A 24,345-nucleotide genomic window follows, 5' to 3' on the forward strand; every position below is an offset into this window, starting at 1 on the left:
AAAAAATGCTCTCTGTCACTGCCCAGCTCTGCACAGCCAGCTGGAATATTCATTCCCGTTAGCGTGAATCACACCCGCAATTCTCACCTCAGCAAGCGCTAATGTGCTAACCTGCCCGCTTTGAGCCGGCCTGAGCTACCTACTTACAGTTGTCGTGAGACTAAACTCATGCTGATGAAAATATGTTCAGAAGATATTTTTGCTCAGACTTGGTCTGGAACTAAAAGCGCTTCGCAGTACATCAGAGCATAGCAGAGCTGCTGCCGCCCAGCTGTGCGTGCGTGGTCTCTTGACAGGCAAAACCAACAGAAAAGATCAAAGTCAGTCGCAGGGGACTGCTTGGAAAGCCTTAGAACCACACATGCGGGGTGCCTGGGTGTCCTCAGTAAATTGCATGATCTTGAGTGATAAGTGTCTCCAACTTAATTCCCTTCTGCTCCACCTCCCCGAGCTGCGTGACCACACTGGACCGATCTCTCCCGTTCCCTCTGCCACAGGAGCACTCTGGGCCTCGGGTGGATGGACTAGCTTGGCTTATTCACTGGCTTCACGAGCTCAGCTAATTGCTCCCAGTGCTTCTGATTAGAAGAGATCAATAAAGCCTTTGCTCTCTAAACGAAAAGAAAGTCCGATCTAGTGCGTGCTCTTGCACCTTAATATGCTGGGCTTGATCTTGTCATTTTGTCTGAACAATTTAAAGGAAAGAATAGAAAAATGGAGAACTGCTGGGAGTGAATTTGTGATAGCTTTGTCATATCCTACTGTAAGGAGAATAAGATGATAAAGAAATGGGTCAATGATTGAAAGCCAAGTGAGAGGCGGACTCTGGGAGTGTGGTGGGGAAGGAACCGATTTAGTTAGATCTGCTTGAAAGACAGTGGTGACAGGGGAAGAGTCTGAATTCTCTGTAGCTTCAGCGAGAAATAACACCACGTTTATTGAACGAGGCTTTCATAAAACAAGATAGGGCTGTAAGACTGAGGGGATTATCAGAGTCAAAGCTTAAGGAAGTGCAAGAAAACTACAGGTTTTCCAAAGCATCCAGGAATCCCACTTTCATTCCTTTATTCTACCACAAGAAATTCCTTCTACTCATTTCTGCAGTTCAGAGGAGTAGGTTTCACTGCTGCAGCTCAAGCTTATTTTGAACTTCCTGGAAAATATTTCCACCAGTAATCATATGTACTATTCAGTCACAGATAGGTGATTGTTTTAATGTTTGAGAACTATAACTTTTGGTCCTAATTCATAAAAAAAACCAAAACCGCAACAACAGAAGACGACTCACAAAGACAGGAAAAAGAGATATTTTTAGTCAGCTAATTAGAGTGAAAGCGGTGATGGCACTTGTAGTGTGTAAATTAAAAAAAAAAAAAAGCTGTACTCTGATGGAAGATTAAGCATTAAAGTTCTCATAATGCCTTACCTTTTTTAAATGTATGTTAGTTGAATCCATACTTTGTGTAAATGAACACAGCTCTGTGGAGGTCGTTAGAGCTGTGCCAGTTTATATTAGCTGAGGATGAATATTTAAAGAGTTGAAAGTGCTGTAGGGAGCTGCTTTGTTCGACTGTTGAATCCAAGTGGTGGCTCTCCAGGTTACTGCGTGGCTGGTGCTTTAGACTTGCAGAGCCCCTGAGGTGCATTTTCAGTGACCTTCATCCCTCCGAGCGTTAACGATGGGGTCGTGTATTGCTCCCTGCTTTACCGTTCTCCCATTTGAACCCATTTGCTCTTGCTGCTAGCAGAAATCGTCCTCTGAAGTTGTGACCGGTGGCAGATTAAATTTATTTGAAACAACTTCAAATTAGATTTGCTCAGTTTAAGAGTATTTAACTGGTAGAAAAGTTATTTAAAACTGTCTCTGTATGGTCTGGCCTAAATATTATCCTATCTTTGCAAGTGTTGGTGATCTCCACTTAAGTCCCATTACCCCTGTGTTTGCGTGGAAGTGATACAGCCCGGGCATCGTTATCTGCCCTCTTTTCAGTATCCCACGGGAACACTTGCTGCCCCTCACTCACCGTGCCTCTTTGCCGCTGTCCATGTGATAGCGGGACTCTTTGACCCTTCTAGTGCAAGCTCTGCCCTTTGCAGAACTGTGTAATTTTACTAGCACTTGGAAGGAGTGTATTTCCAATTAGCCTAACTGTTAATGACATCATTTAAGTTTTTTATCCTAGATGCCTTGCCTGTGTTTTATTTCCTGATTGGCTGTTCCTATCAGCCATTTTCTTCTTAGCAGTATATTAATGTGGAAAATTAAAGTAAATATAAGAAACAAGCTTAATCATAGGGATGAATAGACTTATCTTTCTTGTTTCTTCATGTTGGCTATAGTTAGAGCTAATAGAATCATCTAGTGCTCGTGGCTGAAATTTAAGGATAAGATTTGCTCTGTTTTCAAGTGTGTACTTGGCTTATAGATAAGGGAGCAGCTTAGGTTCATTAGGAGTACACGTTTGCCACACAAGGATGAAATGATCTGCTTGATCAGTTTTCGGTTCAAAACTAGTCAGTGTCAAGAAGGAAGAGATGGGATTCTGGTATGTACCCTATAATTTCAAAGCATGTGGGATTTTTCATGTAGTAAGGTATTTTATTAATAATAAAAAAAATTTCTGCGCCCCTCTGATGTGAAACTATTCATCACTTTTGAATATTCCAATCTGAACCTAAAAATAGGAAAGTTTGGGTACATGGCAAGAGAGTAACTGATGGTTTTCCTGTTGTTTCAGGTAGCAGTTGGCCTGAAATACTTGTGTTATGATTTCTTTTTTAATAAGACATACAGTATTTTTTATGAGTAGACATCGATAATACGATTTTGCTTATGTATCTAGCAGATGTGACATATTTAGCGGTAAAGACTTATTAATGTTCCTTTAGCATAAAATTTGAATGAAATCTGAAAAGTTGATTTATTTCTGCAGAAGAGACAAACGAAGCTCTTCAAAATGAAGAAATCGGTCAGAAAGATGATGACCAAAATCCAGTATCTACTGATAATGTGGTATGTATGCCTTTCCTTTTCCACCAACGTGACCTCCTTAATTGCTAATGCTGAGGCTGCTGTCCGACACTAGTGTTTTGCACTAGGTGAAAACTTCAGTTGAGTGTGCTATGGGTCCTTCCTAATTGGTTGAGCACTAAAAGAAACTGTACTCAAAAGTACCAAAACACAGAGCTATGGGCATTAAGTAGAAACTGAATTATATGCCTTTTTCTGCATTACAACAATCCAGTGCTCTTTTTCTGGAGTGCAAAGCCCAATGCTTGGGTAGTGCTGTACAAGTACCTAGTGTAGTAAACCAGTAAGAATAAAAACCCCAGAATAATAACTGAAAATGCATTTCTGTAGCTTTAATAAGGTCAGGTATCTCTAGCGCTTCCTCTCCATAGCCAGCCTTGAACTCGTGCGATCAGGCTGGGGTGGGTGTGCACTCCTCATCCCCACACCCGCGACAGGGCGTTATTTAGATGTTTCTTGTTTTCTCGCTTGCATTCACGTTGAGTCACACACAGTTGTTTGCTGGGTTTAATTGACTGCAGTGAGAAAAGGAAGGAAAGACAGGGAGGAGTCATGGGAAATAATGCACTATGTCCCCTTTGTTTAGCCTGCCTTCTCTCAAATTAGAAGAAAGGAGAGGAGGAAGAGGAGAGAAGACCCCAAGTGGTAGGGTAATTTTTATCTTAAAAGTTATCTGCAGAATGAACAGATGGTGGTTCTAGTTCCCAGTTGCGCTCTTACTGCAGTCAGAGATCAAGCGACAGGAGCTCAGAACATGGCAAGACCGGTTGTGTTACGTTTATCACACAGAACCTGAAGTGGGAGAGCGAACTGGACATTTCCTTCCCTCTGAAGGTGTATAGGGAGAGGAGAGAACATTTTCTTTCTTCTGTTAATATATGATGATCTTTTGTGTAAACTGAAATCCCACGGCTGTGTTTTCTGTGGTTGCCTGAATAGAAGCAGCTGCCTTTCTCCTTTCTGTTTACTGTAATGGCCTGCTGTGACCTTAGATACAATCGCTCTGTTTCAGGCTGATGGGTTTACCGTGGAGATGCAGAATGTGAAATGACAAAGTAAAAGGTTTGCAAAGACGGTGTCTGAAGAGTCAGTTCTCCAGTCTACCTGCACCCCCGCATTATAGTATTTGATATGATAAGAGACAGGGGGAGAAGAGGAGGACTTTTTTCATACTCTATTCTGAAAACACTGTAGCAAAATTGGTAAAATGCGCAGTTAAAATTGGACTAACGTATACTGGACTTGCATAAGAGATACAGTTTTCCTATTTAAAATTCTAATCTGCTCTTTCCCCTACTATCATAAAATGTATAGTTATAAGGAAGATAGTGTGAATGTTTGGCATTTATTTAGAGACTCCTTCCTCAAGCTGAACCTAAAACCAGAAATATTTGAACCACAGTGTTGCTGAGGGTACGATGTAGCAGCAGATCTGTGCGACATTAAGCCTTTGAAAGGTATTGCTTCAGCTGGGCTGTCAGACGCTGACGCGCGGAAGATGTGGTTTGCCCCCCCCACCTTCAGAACAGCCCCGTGAGCTTGGGGGACAGCACTAGTGAGCGACTGGTCACCTCTTCTCCTTGGTGATTAGAAGGAAATCCCCGACGCCTGGTCTGCAGGCAGACGGGACGCACACCCTGCAGAGAAGGAGCTCCCTCTAAGGCAACCCCGCAGGGACTGACCATCGAAGTGTACTATACCCTGCCTGCACTGCATGTAACAGTACACTAAAAAAACATCGTAAAAGTGCTTTAACTTATTATATACAGTCTCATAAATGTTTACCACTGTCAAAACAATGAAAAATAGTAAAAAAACCCAAGCCACTCTTCTCACACTACCACTGCTTCCTTCTCAAAAATACAGTGAAATTTAAAGTTTCACCTGCGCAGTCATCCTTCTGAGTTCTGGTTCAAAAATGCCATCCTTATCACTGTCTAATTCAAATTCATTCTGTCTCAGATCTAGTTTAGATAGGAATAAAAATTAAAATCTCATAGGCGCACTAAAAATGCGTACATTTTCTGTTTTCTCCTATTGAAATAACCTTTTACCGTGATTTTCTTACACAAGAAGTTTTTCTGTTGGGAAGAAAAAACAACATGCAAGTGATAAATAATGTAAAAGTGCATCTTTTAAAACTTGAAATACCATTGGAATGTACTTCTGAGTTCTAAACAGCGTTAAGCTTGGCCTTTCACATTGTGCTTTAGATTGGGCTTCTGAAGATTCCTGAAAAACTCCCAGGAATTTTTGTGCATGGAGTGGAAACGTCCATGTGTATGCATCGGGCACTGTCCTTTGTACCAACATCCTCTCCTGCTCAGGGCGTTTGACATGCACTGTGGCCAAAGGAGGCCAAAGGAGACTCTTCCCTTTTTGTAGGCAAGAAGTAGGTCACTTAGGGCTTGCCTGTCACTTGCCATAACGTCTGGTTTGCTCCACAGGAATAAACTTTCATAACCTTCTTCACTCAGCAGGAGGTCTTCAACGAAAGCCTTGCAGAATAAAATGCGGGCTTGCGCAGGCTGCAGTGAGGTAGAATATGCGACTTCACCCAAAAGCCTGGTGACATACAGCTCCTCCTCTGTAAACAGCCGGAGTCACCATGGCAGCAGCTCTGAGCACCCATTTCAGTTTGGATTCTTCCCGGATCTTGTGGCTGAGGTGCATGATTGCCATCTAATGGGGGCTGCACAGCTCTGAATTTGTCATGAGCAAGCAAAAGGTCCTATTACCTCCATCCTTTCACACCAGTTTGAGATACGGATTGTTGTTTGCTTGTCCAATCTATGCATTCGAATATTTGGAATGAACTTTTTCTTTTTCAGAAAATAGAAATTATAGATGATGAAGAAAGTGATATGATAAGTAATTCTGAAGTGGACCAAATGAGTTCTCTGTTGGATTATAAGGTGAGTAATTAGGCTATATAATGTTAAGCAGGGTAGTCCACAGAAAGTTCAGATGGGTGTATCTAAGGAGTTCAGCAGAGGCGTGTGGGAGCCTGCAGCTGCTCATCATCCCCTCAGTCACATCTCGTCCCAGTTGCAGCCAGATTACCCGTATTTCAACCCAGAGGGAAGCAGGAAAAATCCCATTTCTACAGAGCTGTTCCATGACTTTAGCTGTAGCCATCTGCAGCTCCCACCACGTGTCCCAGACAAAGCAACTCATTTAGCCTCTAAACCAGCACGGGGTTTTTGGTGGGAGCGTCGTTCTCTGGGAGTGCTGCTGCAGGCGTGTGCGTGCAGTGAGATGCTGCCAGCTCCAGAAAGGGACAGAACCGCTGGACTCCTCTAATAAAATGGGGGGATCTGAGGAGAAGTGTGGTGCAGAACATGTCTGGAAGCAGTAGTTGTGCGAGGGTGGAAAAACAGTTGGATACCTGACAGCTGCTGTCCTCTGCCAAATGGTAAAGGTTGCGCATGCGTCGCTGCTCTCCTAAGGGTTCCCACGGTTCTGTGTTGTGTGTCCACCATGGGTTTATGTATGTAGCTGATTTTTTCTGCTTAGAAAACAGGTATCTCCTAGTAATGATAATCAATTACCAAAATAATAAATAGATCATCTTTTCAGAATAAAAATTACTCCTTCAAGCAGTGTTTTCCTGGTAAGGGCAGTAGAGAATGAATATGGAGAGGGAATGACCTTTTCTTAATGTCACCTGTCACCACAGCGAAAGGCTTGTTGTGACAGCATGCCCTACGGAACCTTGTTTGTTGGTTTGTTGCTTGACATTAGTGATTAGTCTTTGTGCCTCTGTGTGTTCTGTGTAAATTTGAATCCCTTCTTTGGCTGGGCAAAATCCATTGCTAAATAGGCAGCTTCTGAGTTTCCATCTGAAAGAAATTAATTCAGCTAATATACAAAAGCTTAAAAATATCAGCCCAGATATTTTTCTCTCGTTCTCAGGGCTGTTACAACCTGAAACAGTATGGTGAACAATGTTTTGGCTGAAGAAATGTGAATTTTGTGGGGGGAAAAAAACCCAAAACAACCACCATTTTTAAAGGTTTCCAGTTCATCACGTGGTCTCATCTTTTCGTATCAGCTAAAGTTGAGTTACGGCCAGTCCAGCAAATGTAATCATGAAGATCAGAGCATAGTTCTATGTCTTAAAAATATACATATATCTTCATCATTAAAACAGTATGTCAGCTTATAAATTCACTGTTTAATTTTGCTCGTGTAATTATTTGCTGCCACCAAAACCAGCCATCAAGGAACATATTGTAGGCAAAACTGCCAACCTAATTAATCATATGGTTGCATAAGCGAGGGCAGTTTTTTCCTTGCCTCTGCTATCCCTCGGTGAAGGCTGCACTTAATTACCTGCGAACCTAAACGCTTACTTTCTATATGTATTGTGTGTTACTAACAGTTTCTCTGTGTGTATGTTTTTCATTATTATCTTACCGAAGGTGCACACTTGGTTATATTGTGCAGATACCTTTTGCAAAAATGCACAATGACTTTGGTCTTGAAAAGCAAACTGTTTATTTAGGTTACACAATCTTTGCAAAGGTAAATAACCACAGAAAATTAATTTTAGCTCTGCACTGATCAAGGGGTTTAGCATTTTGATCTTGCACACCAATCAGTTAATAAGTTTGAAGGAGAAGAGTTACTTGGAATAAGCTGAAGTACTTAGCTGAATTTTTTTATTGTTTGTTATTTTTATATTAAGTGATATAAAAGTACAGTAATATGTATTTATGCAAAGGTTGGGGAAATGCCTTTTTAGCCACAGCGTGCACATTATTGATATTTCTCCACTTTGTAAATACAGTCCTATTTATTCTGTAACCCGAGAGATCTTGGAGGCTGGTGAGGTAATACTTCATGAAATGTGTCAAACTCAGCTGCACTAGAGGATGTTATATTTTAATTTGTGGTAGCTTTGAGGAATTTTCAAGTTATTTTCCCTGGGTTTTATTACAGCAGGAGACTTGACACAAAGGAATTTAGTTTCTGTCTCTTCTCACAGTCACCCTGCCCTTTCAAGATCACTTCTTCTGGGAAGAAGCCTGGGCTTTGTTTTTCTTTATTTTAAAATGGCATTAGAGGTCATCCTTATAAAATAAAAAAGCAGTGCTTCTTTAAAAGGTTCATGTAAACTTTGGCCCAAGTCATTAATGCTTAAATGATGTCAGTAATTCTGAAATGCCTTGTCTGCCTGTAACATGGTTAGCTGTCACGTGCCGGGTGGAGGATAATGAGAAATAAAATGGCATACGCGTTCGCAGGGTTAGTGTGACACTGCTGGGTGTCCATCAGGGGCTAATGATTGTGCCCAAAGTCTGTGTGCATTGTCCTGTAATTCTGAAACTGTAGATCTTTTGGCTGTACTTAATTTGGGTTTTGGCAGGAATCATCAGAAACACATCTTTACTCATTTTCATTAAAAATGTTGAGATTTAACACAAGTACGTTTCGGTGTCATTAAAAAGATGCAGTGCTGTTTATAATTTCCAGACCTTTATGTAATTTCCCCCCACAGAATGAAGAAGTCAGATTCATTGAGACTGAGTTGGAGAACCACAAACAGAAGTATTTTGAACTACAGACGTTTACTCGGAGTTTGATACTTGCTATTAAATCAGATGATAAAGAGCAGCAGCAGGTAAGTCTTGATGTGGGTTTTAATAACAAAAGGCATTTGTCATTTTTGTTCTCTCACTCCCTTGGTTTTATTCCATAATGCCCAGAGGCTCAAATTATGATTAAGGCAGCGTTGTGCTGAACATCTTATAGACAAAGTAAAGCTGAACTTTGAACGAAAGGAAGATCTTGCAATCTACGCAAGCAGTGACATCGACAAAAGAAGTGTTACTTTTACAAAGGGACCACCAGTGTATGCCAAGGGACTGGGGTTTGTCTGTTGTGAGATCTAGGGAAAAAAGCCAGGCTGCTTCAGCTGCACTGCACACATCTAATACATAGCAGTTCTTTTAATGCTCAGTTGGGTCATGGCTTGTGTAGGTAACGTTTTGTGCTTTATTTAGGAAGAGGTTTTGTTGCTTTTATTGTTTTCCTTTTGTCTTTCAGATAATGTCAGCTCGGACAATGTTTTTCCTTTCAATATCTATCAATACTCACCTCTTTGATTTTTATTAACGCATCCAATACCAACGTTGACTGCAAAGCTCAACAAAGTTTTTTTCACTATATGTTTAAAAGATATATGAATGCTGACATAAAACATATACCTAATACCATATTGTAATGTTTTTTACTTACAGGCACTGCTCTCAGACTTACCTCCTGAATTAGAAGAAATGGATTTCAATCATGCATCCCCAGAGCCTGATGATACCTCATTCAGCTTGTCGTCTTTATCTGAGAAAAATGCCTCAGACAGTTTGTGATTTTTTGTTTTTAAACTGACAAAAAAAGAAACCCCACGTAACGTGTAGGTTTCAAGAGAATGGCATTTGCTATCCTGTGTTCTTCGGCCCAAAAAAGAAAGCCCAAGGTGAAGTAGACTTTCCTGAAGGATGACTGTAGTAGGTCATGGCTACAGTTTGCACTGTCAAGAAATTTTGAATGTTGTTTTTGGTAAATGAAAGACCTGTGTGAGGAAAGGTTTCACTTTTAGCAGTTTGGCCTTGATTAGGATAACTTCTGACTTTCCAGAATAACTCTTGCTCTGTAGCAAAGGCTTTTTGAGCAGGGATCCAAGAGCGGAAAACAAATGTCCTGTTACACAAACAGCTCATTCTTCAGAGTCGCTTGCTCACCAGTCCTGTTGATTATTTTTTTCCCCATTTTTACTCAGGTAGGTGGACTAAAAATTGGAGATCCAAATAGAATAACGGGCTTGTTACGAGTTGTGCTTGAACCCTTTTGAAAATCTGAAAAATTAAACTGAAGTGTTTTTCATTATGTGACTTCCAATTGTTGCATCTTCCATTTTCTGACCAAAATAGCTGAAAAAACTCTGAAAGGCTAACTGAAAAATTTGAATTATTGTCAATAAATTATTAATGTAAAGAAGCAGTCATAAGTGGTGTAACAAATTAGATGGATATGGGAAATCTGATAGCTGCAGAACACGACTTTCTGATACTCTCACAGTAGCAATGGGATTAGGTGTTTAGAGTGCTGTTTTAGGGGTTTATGAATGTAGTTACGGTTTTTATTTGTCAAAGTCTGAATGCTAAAGTTCTGTTAGGTATTTTTCCACAAACTTTGCTCCCTTTTATCAAGACGCTGATAAAAGCAACTGCTAGGTGCCATTTCTAAACTGCGAGCTTGATTGCAGGCAGTGGCTGAAATGAATTTCTTCTTTTCCAGCTGTCACAGACATTGAATCCCTGTACTCATCTGATTAAATGGATGTGCAGATACATTCAGATAAATTTAGTAGGGCATGTAGGTGCATGCCCATATTATTGATGCTCTATAACTTCTAATCTGAATATTCCTCAGCAAGCATTTTTGAAACAGATACTTTCACAGTCTGGTAAAAAGCCTGATCTCTCAATTTTATACCAAATAACAATTTACTCTGGTGAATCCTTACTCATACAGCACAGTAAGTAAGCCCCTTAATTCCAGTGGCAGATCCAAGGTGTAGCTCAAACTCCTGTGTTGGGGAAGTAACACCCCTTTTTTTTTTTTTTTTCCTCCAATACTGGGATTAACTCCTGATTCTAGGTTTCTCTCAGTCTGCTCTGTTCCTCCCTGATCACTTCTACAGGTGTTATTTTTTAAGTATCAGTAGTGAGCTCTGCTCTTTCAGGTTTCTTTCTGTCTCTGTGTTGTCCTTGGGCACAGGCAGCTTTTAGCAATACTGTTAAACGCCGACTGCATAAAGGAGAGTGGCAGTTTTAAAAAACAAAACAGTGTCACAGTTCTGGCTACTATACGATTTAGTTAGCTCCCAAAAGACTTCTTACCGCCTATTCTACAGAGTAACCCCACAAAAGCAAGCTGTTGGGCCTGTATTTGAGTTTAGGCATTAAAACTCCGCGTGGAATCCCAGGAGAGAGGCAAGGTGCTCTGTGTAACCAGGACGTAAGTGGTAGGTTACTCATCCTTCCACTGCCTGAGCTGAAAGGTCACATCCTCGCTGGCAGACACATCCTTAACAGCCTTAGTCAAAGGAGGAGCTGTTGAAATGACCACCAATCTAAAATTAATTAAAGTTTGTGAGCAAAGATCACAGTACTACCCTTCAAATGTAAGATAGAGCTCAACTGTAATTCTGCTCACTCTGAAAAAATCGTTCATAAAGGTTTTCTATACGGGGTTAACAATGCTTTCTGTTACTGTTCTCTAGATAGGAAGTCTGTGCTACTGACAATGAAACCTCTTGTTTTCTGTGAGCTTTGCTGAAATAAAAAAAAAAATAGTACTGTGATTTGCCACTATTTGGACCCTATTTTCCTGCTTTTTCCACTCCAAATTCCCATGACAACAGGCAGGATACTTGATTTCATGGTCAGTTAAGTAATCCGCCTTTATACAAGAAAAACTTTCATCGATGATTCATATTTTGCTATGTCTTCTATTTCATATGCCAGACAAATCGAAGGAATTAATTTTGAATGAACTCCTGGATTCAAGCAATTATGTAAGTCCCTTTTCTCAAGGAAGCTGGAATCCTCTTTAGGATGTGCAGCTGAAACTCTAGCTGCAGTCAACACCCACACCATCCCTGTGGGCATGTTGTTCTTTGGTTCTTTTCTCTAGCAGGGTGACAAGACGAAACATAGCGAAGGAGTCATGTTTTCGTACCCTGAAACACTTGACAATATTGCAGGATATTCAGGAAGAAAGAGTATAAATTATATTTCTGTGTAGCAGAATGCCATAGAGGGTTATACTGTACAGCTGCTCTGCTTTCCCCCCCCCCCCCCCCCCCCCCCCCAATATTGCTGTATATTTCCTATGTAAAACAAAAAAATGAGACATTACCATTACTGGTATTTTAAATCATTGCAGCAACAATAGTTCTGCAGCACAGTGGCTGAAGAGCAGCTTAGGAGGCCCTGTAACGTAACACAACCGTCCCTGAGAGTGCGGAAAATACAACCCAGGTGTCACCCTTCAGCCGAGCACGCACCGCAGCGTTTTGTCATTGAGGGCAGGTTTGGTTGCCTTGTGCCCCTGACAGGCAGTGCAACGTGCTTTCCAGCTTCGTCTTGGCAGTTGTATTGGGAAGCACCTTGCTGATGGGCAGCGCGTTCCGATACAGCCACCGGGACTTCATTTCCAGGTGAAATTCTGAAGGTTCTTCAGATGATGGAAAACGATGCGGGTGGCTCTCCGGGCCCGCGGCACGTGAGGGTTTGGTTTATGGTTATTTCCTCGGTTCATAGGATGGTAACGAGCGCCCCGTTAAGTGCTAGTCCATCATTTGCATAGGCTTCCCCTGCCAGCTGAAGCCAGTACCGCGCTGTTTGGCAATGACAGAGCCAAGCCCCGCATGCTGTTTCCGTGCTTTGCCTCTGGGATTCGATTAACCGCTACGGTGCAAGTGCCACGTATTGATGTTTTTATCATCTTTTTGCAAAGGCTTTCGGTTGCTTTGCCAGTGAAAGATGACTTCCCTGGCGTTGTTTATTCATAATGCGCCTGTCGGAACGTGGATGGTGAGGTATGTCTTTCTGAAGAAACCAAAGTGGAGAAGGGCAGTGCAGGACAGGCGCCGTGACCCGCAGGCAGGATGCTCGCTCCCCGCGGGGAGCAGCGAGAGGCTTTGATGCTGGTGAGCTTGCTTACAGTTAAGAAAGCTGTTTCCTGAAGCTCTGCCTCCTTTCATTTCCCTGCAGATGACGCTTCTGTCAAGTCTATAGGTCTAACAAGAGTGAGTAATAGTAAATACTAATAGGTGAATTTTTGGCAGATTTAAAAGTACACGAACAGATGTACCATACAAGCCAATTTTCTTGAGTGGTTGGTTCTTGAAGCAGCACTGCACTTTAATCTTTCCAAGTATTTCTTTTTTGCTAAGGCAATAAAAAGTCTGAAATGACAAGCAGATTGTGGGCTTTGCAGTCCTCTGAGTGAAAAAAGGAACGTACTGGTTATATCTTCATCATCTTACATTGGGAAGCAGCTTATTAAGTCCATTCACCAAATGGAGATAGCTATACCTACTGCTGTGGTTATACAGTTGAAATGATAGGAAAAATCAACAGTATCGTGAACATCCTTGTTGTGGAAATTGAAATATACTGCTTAAAACCAATCAGCTATCCAATTTTGGGATCTCTATTGCACTACCCTGTTAGTAACATTAAAAAGAAACCTAATGCACAGCACTAACTTTTCCCTAGGTACTCCAGTCGTAGCTGACTGTTGGTCTCAGGATACTGATAGCGTAAGGAAAGACAATAATATGCATAAATGGAATAGCACAGAATATCTGAAACGTGAAGTATTTGCAACTTGTGATGTTACAACCAAAAGCTTGATGTACTACCTCCGGTCGCGCTGCCCAGATCCTTCAGGTCAGGCAGTGAACTCCGAGGCTGCTTTACGTGTTAGGACTGGCAGCGGTCTAACCTTCCTCTGCACTTCGGGATTCTGCTTTTTCTGCCCCATATCATCCTAAGGTTGAGTAAGTTGCTCACTTGAGAGACACCTATCAAAGTTAGGGGATGGTTAGTGAGAAAACTCCAGCTAGTAAAACCAGAAGCTGGTTTATGGTGTTTGATTTCTCTACCCAGCTACTATTTTAGCACACTGGCCAAATGTGAAATCTTATTAAAAGTCATGAGCAGAAAAATAGAAGCGGTACTACAAAATTGGTTTTTTCCATGGCAGAATAGGGTTTTATTCTGACTAAAGAGTATTTATTTGTCTCTGAAAAGCAGCAGCTGACACTTTGGTCAGAAGATGACAGACACAAATGGGGCAGAAACTTGGGCTTGTGTGGTGGTTGTTCTTGTTTTTAAACAAATGAGCAATCCTCTGCAGTAAGAGAGACACTTGAGAATGTTCCTGTAAGGAAAAGGGGTTCAGGTCAGTGCTTTGGTTCTGGTGAACATTTTACTGTATTACTGAACTAAGTCAATAATTCTTTTCAAATTCTGTATTACATTTTACACACACTACCTCTGAAACGTGACACCACCTTTAAAACCACACAGAAAATGTGAACTTAAGCATTTTTTTTTTAAGATTTTATAGGCAATAAATTATTTCTAACATACATCCTTCAATTTTGTGCTTGTTTTTTAGTTGAATGTGAGATTCACTTTGGTTTTTTAATTTAGTACTGTTCTTATGTATTTGTCTTAAACACAATCTATGGACAAGGAAATAATAAAGATGTGATATTAGGGAGAAAATATTAGCATATGTTAATGGTAGTAAATATTTCTATTAAAGCTGAAGGATGATGTAAATGGGCTAGCTGTGCTGGTTTTGGTACAGTTACTGTAAGGAATGGATCGTATCCTTTACTCTGGTACTAAGTGATAGTTTAAACCTTTCTCAAAATATCATCGATTAATTTATCAGAGAGAACAGTCGAGTCTCAGCAATGTAATGAAAAGCAATAGGATTTTACATTCTCTGAGAAGTAACGGTTCACCAATATGCCCTCATATTTTTGTTTCAGCTGTTTTATTTTGCGTAACCATGTATAAAGACCTTGTAGAAACAATTTTGAATTGCTTGTAAGCAAGTGTCAAATTAAAATGAATCAGTAGCAAGCTAAGGTTTAAATGTAAATGTAGACCATGTTTTGTAATCAAGTTTCATCTTAAAAAGAGTCCCTATAATTTCCCCCATCACATCTGTTGCTCTGAAGTACATGGGGGAAGGCTGAATGTAATAGCCTCTCCCGCCTGGGGATGGGTAGCGAGGAAGACATGAGGAGGCGTTTTGGTAGAGTAGCAGAAAGGAAGATCGCGGGGTTTTAGGCAAGAAAATGACAATAAACTAATAAATTTTGATGCCTCAGAAGGCAAGAGCTTCTACTTCAAATTTCGTGAAATACAGCTCAAAAAGTCATTGGCAAATCCACTGAATTGTGTTGGTGAAAAATTATATTCCCCAACAGAAATTATATCATTTCTATGATTATTTCTAGAATTACAGAGTGTATACGTATACACATACGCAGTTATGATGTGCACAGGTATGCTGAACTTGATCATCATATTAGCATCTACAAAGGTATTTTCACTTAAAATATTAATGCAATTCTTCTAAAATATATTTTATTTGCTCTCATTGTTATGTCTTACTATATATTGATTACATAGTTTTGAAATTTAGTGAAATACATCCATACAAATATGGTTTATAGTTTAACTCCTTGCAAAACTGGTAACTTTTAGGCTTGGAAGTTTATTAAAATGCCCGTAATAATGGTATTTCTAAATGATCTTGGCAAACTGCTGTATTTATGAAGAGATAATGAATCTTCTGCCATGATAATTTCTGCTTTAGTTTCACTAAAGCTATTGATTTTAAAAATAATAAAAAAACCCCAAACAACAGACCAAAAGAAACACCAAAACAAAAAGGAAAAAAACCTCTGAAAGTTTAAATATTACTGTATAACTTGGATGTTTTCCTCAGCCTACAAAACATAAGAGAATTGACGATCTTAAAACTTGATATCATTTCTTTCTGGGCCAATTCATTAAGCTTTGTAACCTGAGTGTATTACTGAGTTTCTCTGTGAAAATCAATATTTATATTGGATTTTTATTATTTGTATCAATATGTGTAGCAAAGAAACTACTACAAATCTTAAACTGAAGTACCTCCAGTATGGTCCAGGACGTATGATCCTGGCTTATTTGAAAGATGGATGCCTAGTGAAATACTCCATACATTTGTATTGATTTTTTTTCTGTATATATAAGGGTATTTATAATCTTGTATTAACAGAGTCATCATGAGAAATGCTTATTTCCTCCTTTAGAAGCCTGCTCAGCTATTTTTATATAAAATGTTGGTCTTCGCCTTAATTTTTTTTGTGAAAAGTTGTGCCATAGATACTTTAAGTTACCCACAGATAGTTACAGAATTTCCTTGGATTTGTCTTTAGTTAATTACTGTTCTCTCCTCCAAATGTGTCTCAAGGTTGTTTTGCTTTCTTGGTATTTTTTTTTAATTATTTTTTTTAAGTTTTGGAAGATACCTTCATGTGCATGCTTTGGTAGGTCAAGTTTTTCCTCTGTAGTTTATTGTTTATAGTTTAGCAAAATCTTTCACTGAAAAAAAAAATAAATAATTGAAGTAATGCTTGTACAAATGTATCTAGAGTGGCCCAGATGGTCAGAGTAAAGGGCTATTTAGCATTGGTAAATTTGTCTACTAGACTCAAGGATATTTTTCTACGTCTGTCAAGTTTGGGACTATGGAGAAATGAAATAAAGGTTAACTAACTCCTTTTCCTATATGAAGTTCTCGGTTTCTGTATTATTGCCTTGTAAAAATCCAGTCCTATTCAAAGTATCAAGAATTAAGTTAATGTCAGAGCTTGGCGCAGGCGCGTTGTGTTCTGCTCCCCTGAATCTTCTGTGTTCCCCTGCTTCTGAAACAAAACCATTTTCCAGTTCTTCAGGTAGAATTTAAGAGGTTGCAGCTAATGCTGATGGCAGCAGTGTGCACGGTGGATGCGGTCGGGGCTGCCCTGCCGACCCAGCTGCCATCGGCGCTTGGGCATCGCAAAGAGAAGATCATTTTTACCAGGTGCAGTTCGCAGGGGCTTACACGGGTTTCTGTGTTCATCAAAACAAAATGGGGAAAACAACGTAACCTCTGCTGTAGGTTTTGGCAACCTGTGAGTGAGACCCTGCATTTGCTCCAGCCATTCTGGGTAACGAGGTTTTGTTCATTTGGAATAGAGCTGGGCCGGGGGGGGGCGGCGAGACAGTGCGGAGGTGCCCGTCAGTGCGGCTCTTTGGGGGGAAATAGGTGTTGTGAGAGATTGACTGAAACTGGGAGGAGTTAGGAAGGTTTAAAAGTAGCTTGTTAGTTTATGGAGAGGCTTTCCAGAATTTGCAACCCTCTGTCCCAGAAGCACTTCTGAAATGTTTTCCCTTTCCATAACATGACCTTAGATCTAATGAAAACAATTCACGTGCAACACCAACAACAGCTCAGAGTAATTCAGGTGAACCAGTAATGCTCCAGTGGGTGGAGGATGGGAGTTAAGTTATTTTAAAGATAAATGTGAGTCCTCTACATTGCTGTTAATCATGATACTGTTTTGTAGCACTTACTACCTTGAAAATCTCCCAAACTAATTTCTGTGGCCTCTGACCAGCTGGCAATCCCCGGTGGTTGGCTTGACGTGCTGATGGAAATGTGGCAGAAGTTGGTAGTGCCAGTGACTGTTCTGCTTTTTGAGCAAATGCAGGTGATGAAAAATACCACAGCCATCCCAAAGAGCTGACAGCGTGGTACCGTGACAAGGGGAAAGAACTTAAAATTCTTCCAAGACAAGGAACAGAGAAAAATAGCTGCAAGGGATCGCCAGTGAAAGCGCTCGGGCACCTGGCTGCCCTTCCAGGCTCGGCACCAGGCCGGTGGCACATCCAGGCCGGTGGCACATCCAGGCCGGTGGCACATCCAGGCCGGTGGCACATCCAGGCCGGTGGCACATCCAGGCCGGTGGCACATCCAGGCCGGTGGCACATCCAGGCCGGGTGCCTGCCGGGACCGTGATGCATAAGCAAGGTTTAAGCCTGAGCAGGGTGTTAGTCGGGACGGCTTTTGTTCCCGAGCGCTGCCAGGTGGCAGTGTGGCCGCATCCTGCACACGGTATGGCATGGGCACACGTGTGCTCACCTGACTCTTGCATGTAAGCCTGACGGCTCTGAAGTCAACCAAATTCATCCAAAACTTGGAGCTAAGACCACATCCAGCTTCTGCAATGGTGGCTGCAGCGGAGGAGCTTAAAAAACCAGAGAGAAGCAGGCAGAGGAAGTAAACCTGGCTGATGCTAAAGCTTTAGTTACACATTCACAGGGGACGGTGAACTTGGATGCTGGTGGGGGGAAAACCAGCCCCCAGCAGGGCCGGCGCTGGGGCTGTATTGCCACCTGGTGGCAAAAAGCCCTGGTGAGTGGGAAAAAAATGATTTAAACTGTCCCCACACTTCGCATTTCAGAATAAGCGACTAGTTTTATCTAAACGAGAAAGAAATCTAATAACAAAATAAGGAATCTGGCGTTTGGCAATGAGGAGGCTGAGATGAGGTTGATGCGCAGCCTTAGCTCTGCCCTTTTAGTTAACAAAAATTACACAGGCGTGTGTGTGGGTAAAGGAATAAAGGCAGAAGGGTTTGATACAGGGGTCCGTATCCTTAGCGATACTTTCAGATTTGACTTTGGTTTTGATGAGATCATCTGGAGAAGCTGAACCAGCGCATTAAAGGAACCAGATCAGCTGTAAACTTGTTTGGGTTTTTGTTAACCTGGGGCTGGGCAGCAGCAGTAACTACATTGGATTTTCAGGACAGTAGAGAGACTCGACACCGGCATTTCTGCCAAGCCAGAGGGGAGCAAGCATGTGCCAGGTGCACCAGATTCCCTGGATCTGTTCAAACCCAAAGGGAGCTGTTCCCAGAAATTGAAATGAAGCATCCAGGGACTTGCCACCCGAGGTGGAGCTTTCCAGCCGTTTTGTATTCTCTCCTGTCTGAACATTGGGTTTCTACAACAGAAGTGCTCTCAAAAAGAAGATCTGGTGTTGTCTGTGGCCATCCGAGGAGTCCTCGAGGTGTGTAACCAGCTGGAAACTTCTGCAACTGTTGGCTGCAGCCAGAAGGAGGGTTTTTCACCGGGCAAGAGGCTGGTGCAGGGGGACCGAGGAGGTGACAGTGAACCCCTGGCCATGATGCCAAATGCTGCTCAGGAGCAGTAAAAAGCCTCCGCGTACCCTCTTCTCGCGCTTGGTGTGAAGGCGAGCAGGGACACGGGACGGAGCAGCGGCCCCTGCCCTCGGCGGGATCACTGCCCAGGACTTGGCATCTGTACGGGGGGCTGGGGGGCTCTGCTCTGGCGCTGCAGACTGGATCTGTACTGGTGGTTGAAAATCGTAGCCCGAGTGCCTGTTCTGGTTTGGTTTCCTCACAAGAAGTGAGGTTTGCGGGTACCAAAGCTGCTCCGTGAGCTGAGGTGATGTGCAGCAGCTGGGGCAGCCGCTCTCTCCGTGCTTCTGCCACCAAGGGTGAGGGGAAATGATAACAGAAGGAAAAAGAAAAAGGAGTTTTCTGGTGTTTTGCTTGCAGCTGTTTGTGTTGCTTTAGTGGGGAAGAAAGGAGGAGGCAAGGGGAAGTTCTCTTTTCCTGCCAGGGGGATTTGAAAGTTTTCAGACTTTATTTAATATTTTACCTTGGGGTTTGGTTATTTTTTACTGGAAATCTGGGATAATATTGAACTGTGTAAAATGTTTCACTAAAAAAAAAATTCATGTAACATTTTTTTGAAAGAAAAATTCCCACTAGCCCCAATCTTCCCGCCAGTCTCCTCCTCTTTGCTGTTTAATGTGAAATTTTCAATTGATGTTCTGTTACCTCTTTCTTCAGAGGGATTTGGGCGCAGCTGACCTCACACTGCGGTGATGGGGGAGAGGAAAGGGTCACATACTGACACTTGCTTGAACCAGCCCTGCCTTTTGGTCTGGAAGGCCTTAAAAACAAGACTGCAGTGTTATTATTTGGGCACGAGGCCAGGTGTATCATCTGCCGGCTCCTGAGGGGAACCAGCCTGGCCGGGCGAAGGCAGGAGCTGTGTGTGAAGCCCCGTCGCAGACAGCAGCATTACCTGCTCTGGAGGGACGTGCTGGATTTCATCTATCCTGTCCACCTGAAAATAAGGTGATCTTTCTCCCAGCTCTGCTGGATCCTTGTTTCTCACGTATCACTGAAGTAATTACCCAGCAAAACCCTCCGACATGCTAGATACCTCGTGCAGAGGGCGTGTGTTTGCTGTTTGCTGGGTGTCTGTGTCTCCTGCCCCCGTCCCCCGGCAGCCGGGCTTTGCACCCCCAGCAGCCCTTCGCCAGCTGTAGGTGTTTGTTCTCCAGCTGTGGCAGGAGCAAGGCCCGGGCAGAGCCACCCTGCACCCTCCGAAGCCACAAACACAAGTCCCTGCAGCAGGGCAGTGTGGCAGCGGGAGCCCCTGCCCGGGCTGAGCCTCCCCTCAGGTCAGGGACGGGACGTGGGGTCACAGGGAGGGGTGTGCGCACCCCGAGAGAGGGGACGGGGAAGGGGAGCTTGGGGGGAGACCCTCCCCAAACAGCTTCTGAAGTTCAAGTCAGAGAATGTTTTTGTTTCTCCTTAAGCCAAGTTTGCTTCTGAATAGCTGGAGCCCTGTTGAAAAACTTCGTTAATGGTTTAAGGCTTATGAACCAAGCAGCCCAGAAAAGGATGGGATGGCAGCGATGTCTCCCGTGGACTTGTCTCATCTTTCCAGATGACCGCTTGGTTCAGGCAACCAAGGCTGTGGCTGTGTACTGGGTGCTTCTTTCCCCTTGTTACTTAGTGAATGATCAGAGAATCACAGGGTGGTCGGGGCTGGAAGGGGCCTCTGGAGATCACTGAGCCCAGCCCCTGGCTGGGGGCGGGTGGGAAGGCGACTGCGCGGCCTCTCCGGGCAGCCTGTGCCGGGGCTCTGCCACCCTCAGTGGAACAAAGCTCCTCCTCGTGTCCAGAAGGAACTTCCCGTGTGGCAGTTTGTGCCCGGTGCCCCTCATCCTGTCGCTGGGCACCACTGACAGGAGCCTGGCCCCGTCCCCCTGGCACCCGCCCTGAAGGCCCCCGGTACCTGTTGGTCAGACCCCCCTCAGCCGCCTCCTCTCCCGGCTGGACAGGCCCAGCTCTCCCAGCCCTCCCTCACCGGGGGGATGCTCCAGCCCCTCATCATCTTCCCAGCCCTGCGCTGGCCCCTCCCAGCAGCTCCCTGGCTCTCCTCAACTGGGGAGCCCAGCACTGGGCCCAGCACCCCAGATGTGCCTCACCAGGGCAGAGCAGAGGGCAGGATCCGCTCCCTCGACTGGCTTCCCCCATTGTGCCCCAGGTGCCACCATGTGATGCTGGGGTGAGGTTCTTCCCCAGGAGCATCTCCTTCCTCCAGCTGGCGTTGGGTCTCCAGGTGGCCCCAGGTGCAGATGGGCTGCCAGCCCCGTGCCTGGAGCAGCAGCTGCTCCCAGGGCTTCCTCCTGGGGAGGGCAGAGGTGGGGAGAGCAAGGCCAGTGGGGAAAAAGGTAGTGAAGGCTAAAAGGAAAGGGAATATAAATTGAATAAGGGAAAGAAAGGGGAAATGGAACAATGTATGAAAGGCGAGAAAGCTGGAGAGAGGAGGTGGAGCTCAAGGGAAGCAGAGAGAAGAACACAAACCACAGGGAAGCACTTGGAACAGAGGGGAATTTAAAGTGAATTAAAAAAAGACAACCAGCAAGCACACCCCCGTCGAAGATGGCTGGAGCCTGTCGCAGGGGAGCGGCAACCGCACCAGGAGGCTGCAGCTCGGCGCGGCCAAGCCCCCGAGATGGCACCTGGGAGCAGGTTTTCGCTGCCCAGCGCTGCCTGCAGCGGGGCACCCTGCCTGGCAGGTGCGCCTAACGAAGGCTGCAGCTTAATTTGCCTGTGCTTAATATTCTGTCATTTAATATTCTTTCATGCTGTAATAGTTGCAAACCCATTGCAATCAAAATCCCTTAGACCTTATTTCCAATAATAGTAAGTAAATGGCTCACTGTGATCTGAACTATAAACAGATTTTATGAATTCTGCCAGAAGTTTAATATTGAATTATTTCTTTATGCCCACATGTCTTTCCTGACTTTGTTAATTCTGCCAAATATTTAGCTCAGCAATCTCTCCTCTCAGCAACCCACACTCTCCTAGCTACATAATCCCATTTTTGGACCATTATTTAAAATTTCAGCATTTTTACAGAGCTGGCCAAAGAAGCAAAACTGATTTGAGAAGGATAAAACAAATGAATGTGTTCAGCTCTTGTTTGTGGATCAGGTTATTCGCTCCTCACATGAAATCTGGTCTGCCGAGGAGCAGGGTTTGAACCTCAGCAGGTAAACCCGAGCGAGCCCTGGCCCTCGATTCCCGGCTGGCAGAGACCCTTGGCACAGGGTCCTTGTTTTAACCCTCTGTGGGGCAAAGCCCCTCTGAGTGTGCATTTTGCCTCCCCGTTGAGCTCAGGGCCACGAGAAGAGGATGGATACATTTTTGCATGCTCTGTGATCACACTTCAGAAATACATGGTTTTCAGAGTTTCATTTCTTCAAAACATTAATTTATCTAAAATTCTTTCTCATAAAACCTTGAGTGCTTGGCTGAAAATGTTCTTTCTCACTGCCATCAGCGTGCTCTGAGCCTACTCGATGCCTGATATGATCTGTTTCCTCATCAAGAAACAGGACGCACACATGGCGATTTTCAGTGTGTTGCTTATTGTCTGAATGACATGCAGAAAAAAACTGTGAGAAAATAAGCCTTGCGCAACAATCGGCTAATAAAACCCCCAATTTTGTGCAAGCATGCATAATGGAATTCATATCCCCTTTGTATGTTGTGTTTCAATTATTTTTCCCCCCTTTAAATCAACTTGCAGCTGAAGAAGCCCTCGAAGGCAGCAGAAACGAAGCGCTGTAGCTGCTCCGTGCCCCGAGGCGCCCCGCCACCAGGGGGAGCCGGAGAGGCTGGGGCTCAGCTGTTCCCCGACGTGCTCCCAGCCTGGGGACGGGCCGGCCGGCAGCGCCCACCGCTCGCTGCTCCCACGCTGAAGCAATGTGTTGATTCCCTCTGTAATTGATTTGGGCAACTCGAGGCAATCGGTTTCCAAGATACCACATCCTTCAGATATTTAAAAAATCATAACTCTGGCAGTATATTATATTTAAATGTCGATGTATAATGTGTGTGTATATATATACACATGCTCATAGGTCTCTGTGTGAGTTGTAAATGTACAGATGGGCAGGGAAGCGTGTGTAGCTGTTGCATCTCAGCCGAAGAGGCTGCTGGCGGATGGTTCAGTGGGTGGCCCCTCTCTGAGTCACCGCACAATCAATCTCTCAGCACGGCCTTAGAGGTTCCTGTTGGCCCCGCTGTGCTGGGCTGTTCCGTATCGCCCCAATTAACATCCTGTCCACGTGCAGTTATTAAAGAGCGATTTCAGATTTTGGTTTAAAATGCAAGGGCAGTGACCAGTTCCAGCTTGGCAAGGTGTGTTTTGTTTGCTGTTTCTGTGGTTCCTCACCATCACTTCCCCACCTCCGTGATACTGAGCGGCTGCCACCTCTCACGCAGGGATCGCTGCCTCTCGGAGGCAAACGCCTGGCTCCCCATATCAAGGAAATTTCTGAAGAAGTGAGAGAAAACTGCTGTGATCTCCCTCTGGCTTTCCAACAAAAAAAAGTTGTTTAAATATTGGTTCAATTGGTTGAATATTTTGAGTCCCCAGAGCTGCACACACATCTTTGTGAGCTCTGTTTTTCAATGCATGAAAAGAAAACTTGTGTATGCAGAAGAGGAAAGGAAAGCTCTGAAGCAGGCAGCAGGGGAGGGGATAACCTGGAAGGTGGATGGGGATGGGGACACGTGGGTCACCCCATCTTGGATCGGTTCTGCAGGTGCGGCACAGCACCAAGCAGGAACGAGGGGAAGCACCCAGAAAGGCAGAGTTCCCCAACTCCCTGCTTTGGGCTTCTAGAGCAAGAACAATGCTTATTTAAATCTTGAGTTCTGGCATGAGCCGAACAAGCAATGCAGTTTTGCCTTGTTTTGAGGGCAAGACAAGGTGTAAAATACGTTAAGAATGGAGACAAAACAGAGGCTTGATTTGTGTCCTCCCAGGTTTGTGACCATCACAATTTGGATTGGAATTTAGAGTCAGGATCCACCATCACGTGAAGCCTCCTTTCATCTGTCTTTTGGGCATCGGTAGCAGCAGGAGACCATAGAGGAACCGTAAGGGAACAGAACCGAAACAGCTTGGAACTACTAAAGACAGATTAAATTGGTAGACACAATGTCAGTGCAAGTGCAGGGTGGAGGAAGGTAAGGCTGTACAGCCAGGACAGCCTGTGAGAGAGGGTCGCAAACGTAGCATGTGCCAGAGATGGACATACAAGTCTTGGGGGAGAACGGAAGAGCGGCAGAGAAAGGGGACCAAAGCACAACAGCCTCCTTGTTGGGGTGTAAGGGGAGCTGATCCTGGCCGATCAAACCAGAAACAGGGTTGGAGAAGCCACCTGGAGGCAAGCGTGTCACCCGGGACTGCACCGGTTCGGTTTGGCCTGGGTTCAGAACGAACAGGCTTTTTGGTATGAGCCCCGGTGCGGTACGGGTGCTGCACGCCGCGTTGACG

General features: G+C 43.9%; 1 protein-coding gene and 1 long non-coding RNA gene across 5 annotated transcripts in view; one reads left to right on the forward strand and one right to left on the reverse strand.

The window, feature by feature from the left end:
* Window positions 1-9,919, forward strand: part of HDX (highly divergent homeobox) — a 48,535-nt gene extending 38,616 nt beyond the window's left edge. For all 4 annotated transcript variants that reach the window (XM_040614458.1, XM_040614456.1, XM_040614457.1 and 1 more), the window contains 4 exons: window positions 2,934-3,013; window positions 5,863-5,946; window positions 8,535-8,657; window positions 9,277-9,919. In XM_040614458.1, coding sequence (XP_040470392.1) covers window positions 2,934-3,013; window positions 5,863-5,946; window positions 8,535-8,657; window positions 9,277-9,402 — 413 coding nt within the window. In that variant the 3' untranslated portion in view covers window positions 9,403-9,919. The remainder of the gene's footprint in view (window positions 1-2,933; window positions 3,014-5,862; window positions 5,947-8,534; window positions 8,658-9,276) is intronic.
* Window positions 9,920-11,905: 1,986 nt separating this feature from the next.
* On the reverse strand, window positions 11,906-18,229 carry LOC121097444. The gene is made up of 2 exons (XR_005830960.1): window positions 17,801-18,229; window positions 11,906-13,987 (listed from the first exon to the last, which is right to left on the reverse strand). It is a non-coding gene; the product is annotated as an uncharacterized LOC121097444 (long non-coding RNA).
* Window positions 18,230-24,345: the final 6,116 nt, after the last annotated feature.

Source organism: Falco naumanni, chromosome 14 (genome assembly GCF_017639655.2).
Source record: "Falco naumanni isolate bFalNau1 chromosome 14, bFalNau1.pat, whole genome shotgun sequence".
NCBI lineage: Eukaryota > Metazoa > Chordata > Aves > Falconiformes > Falconidae > Falco > Falco naumanni.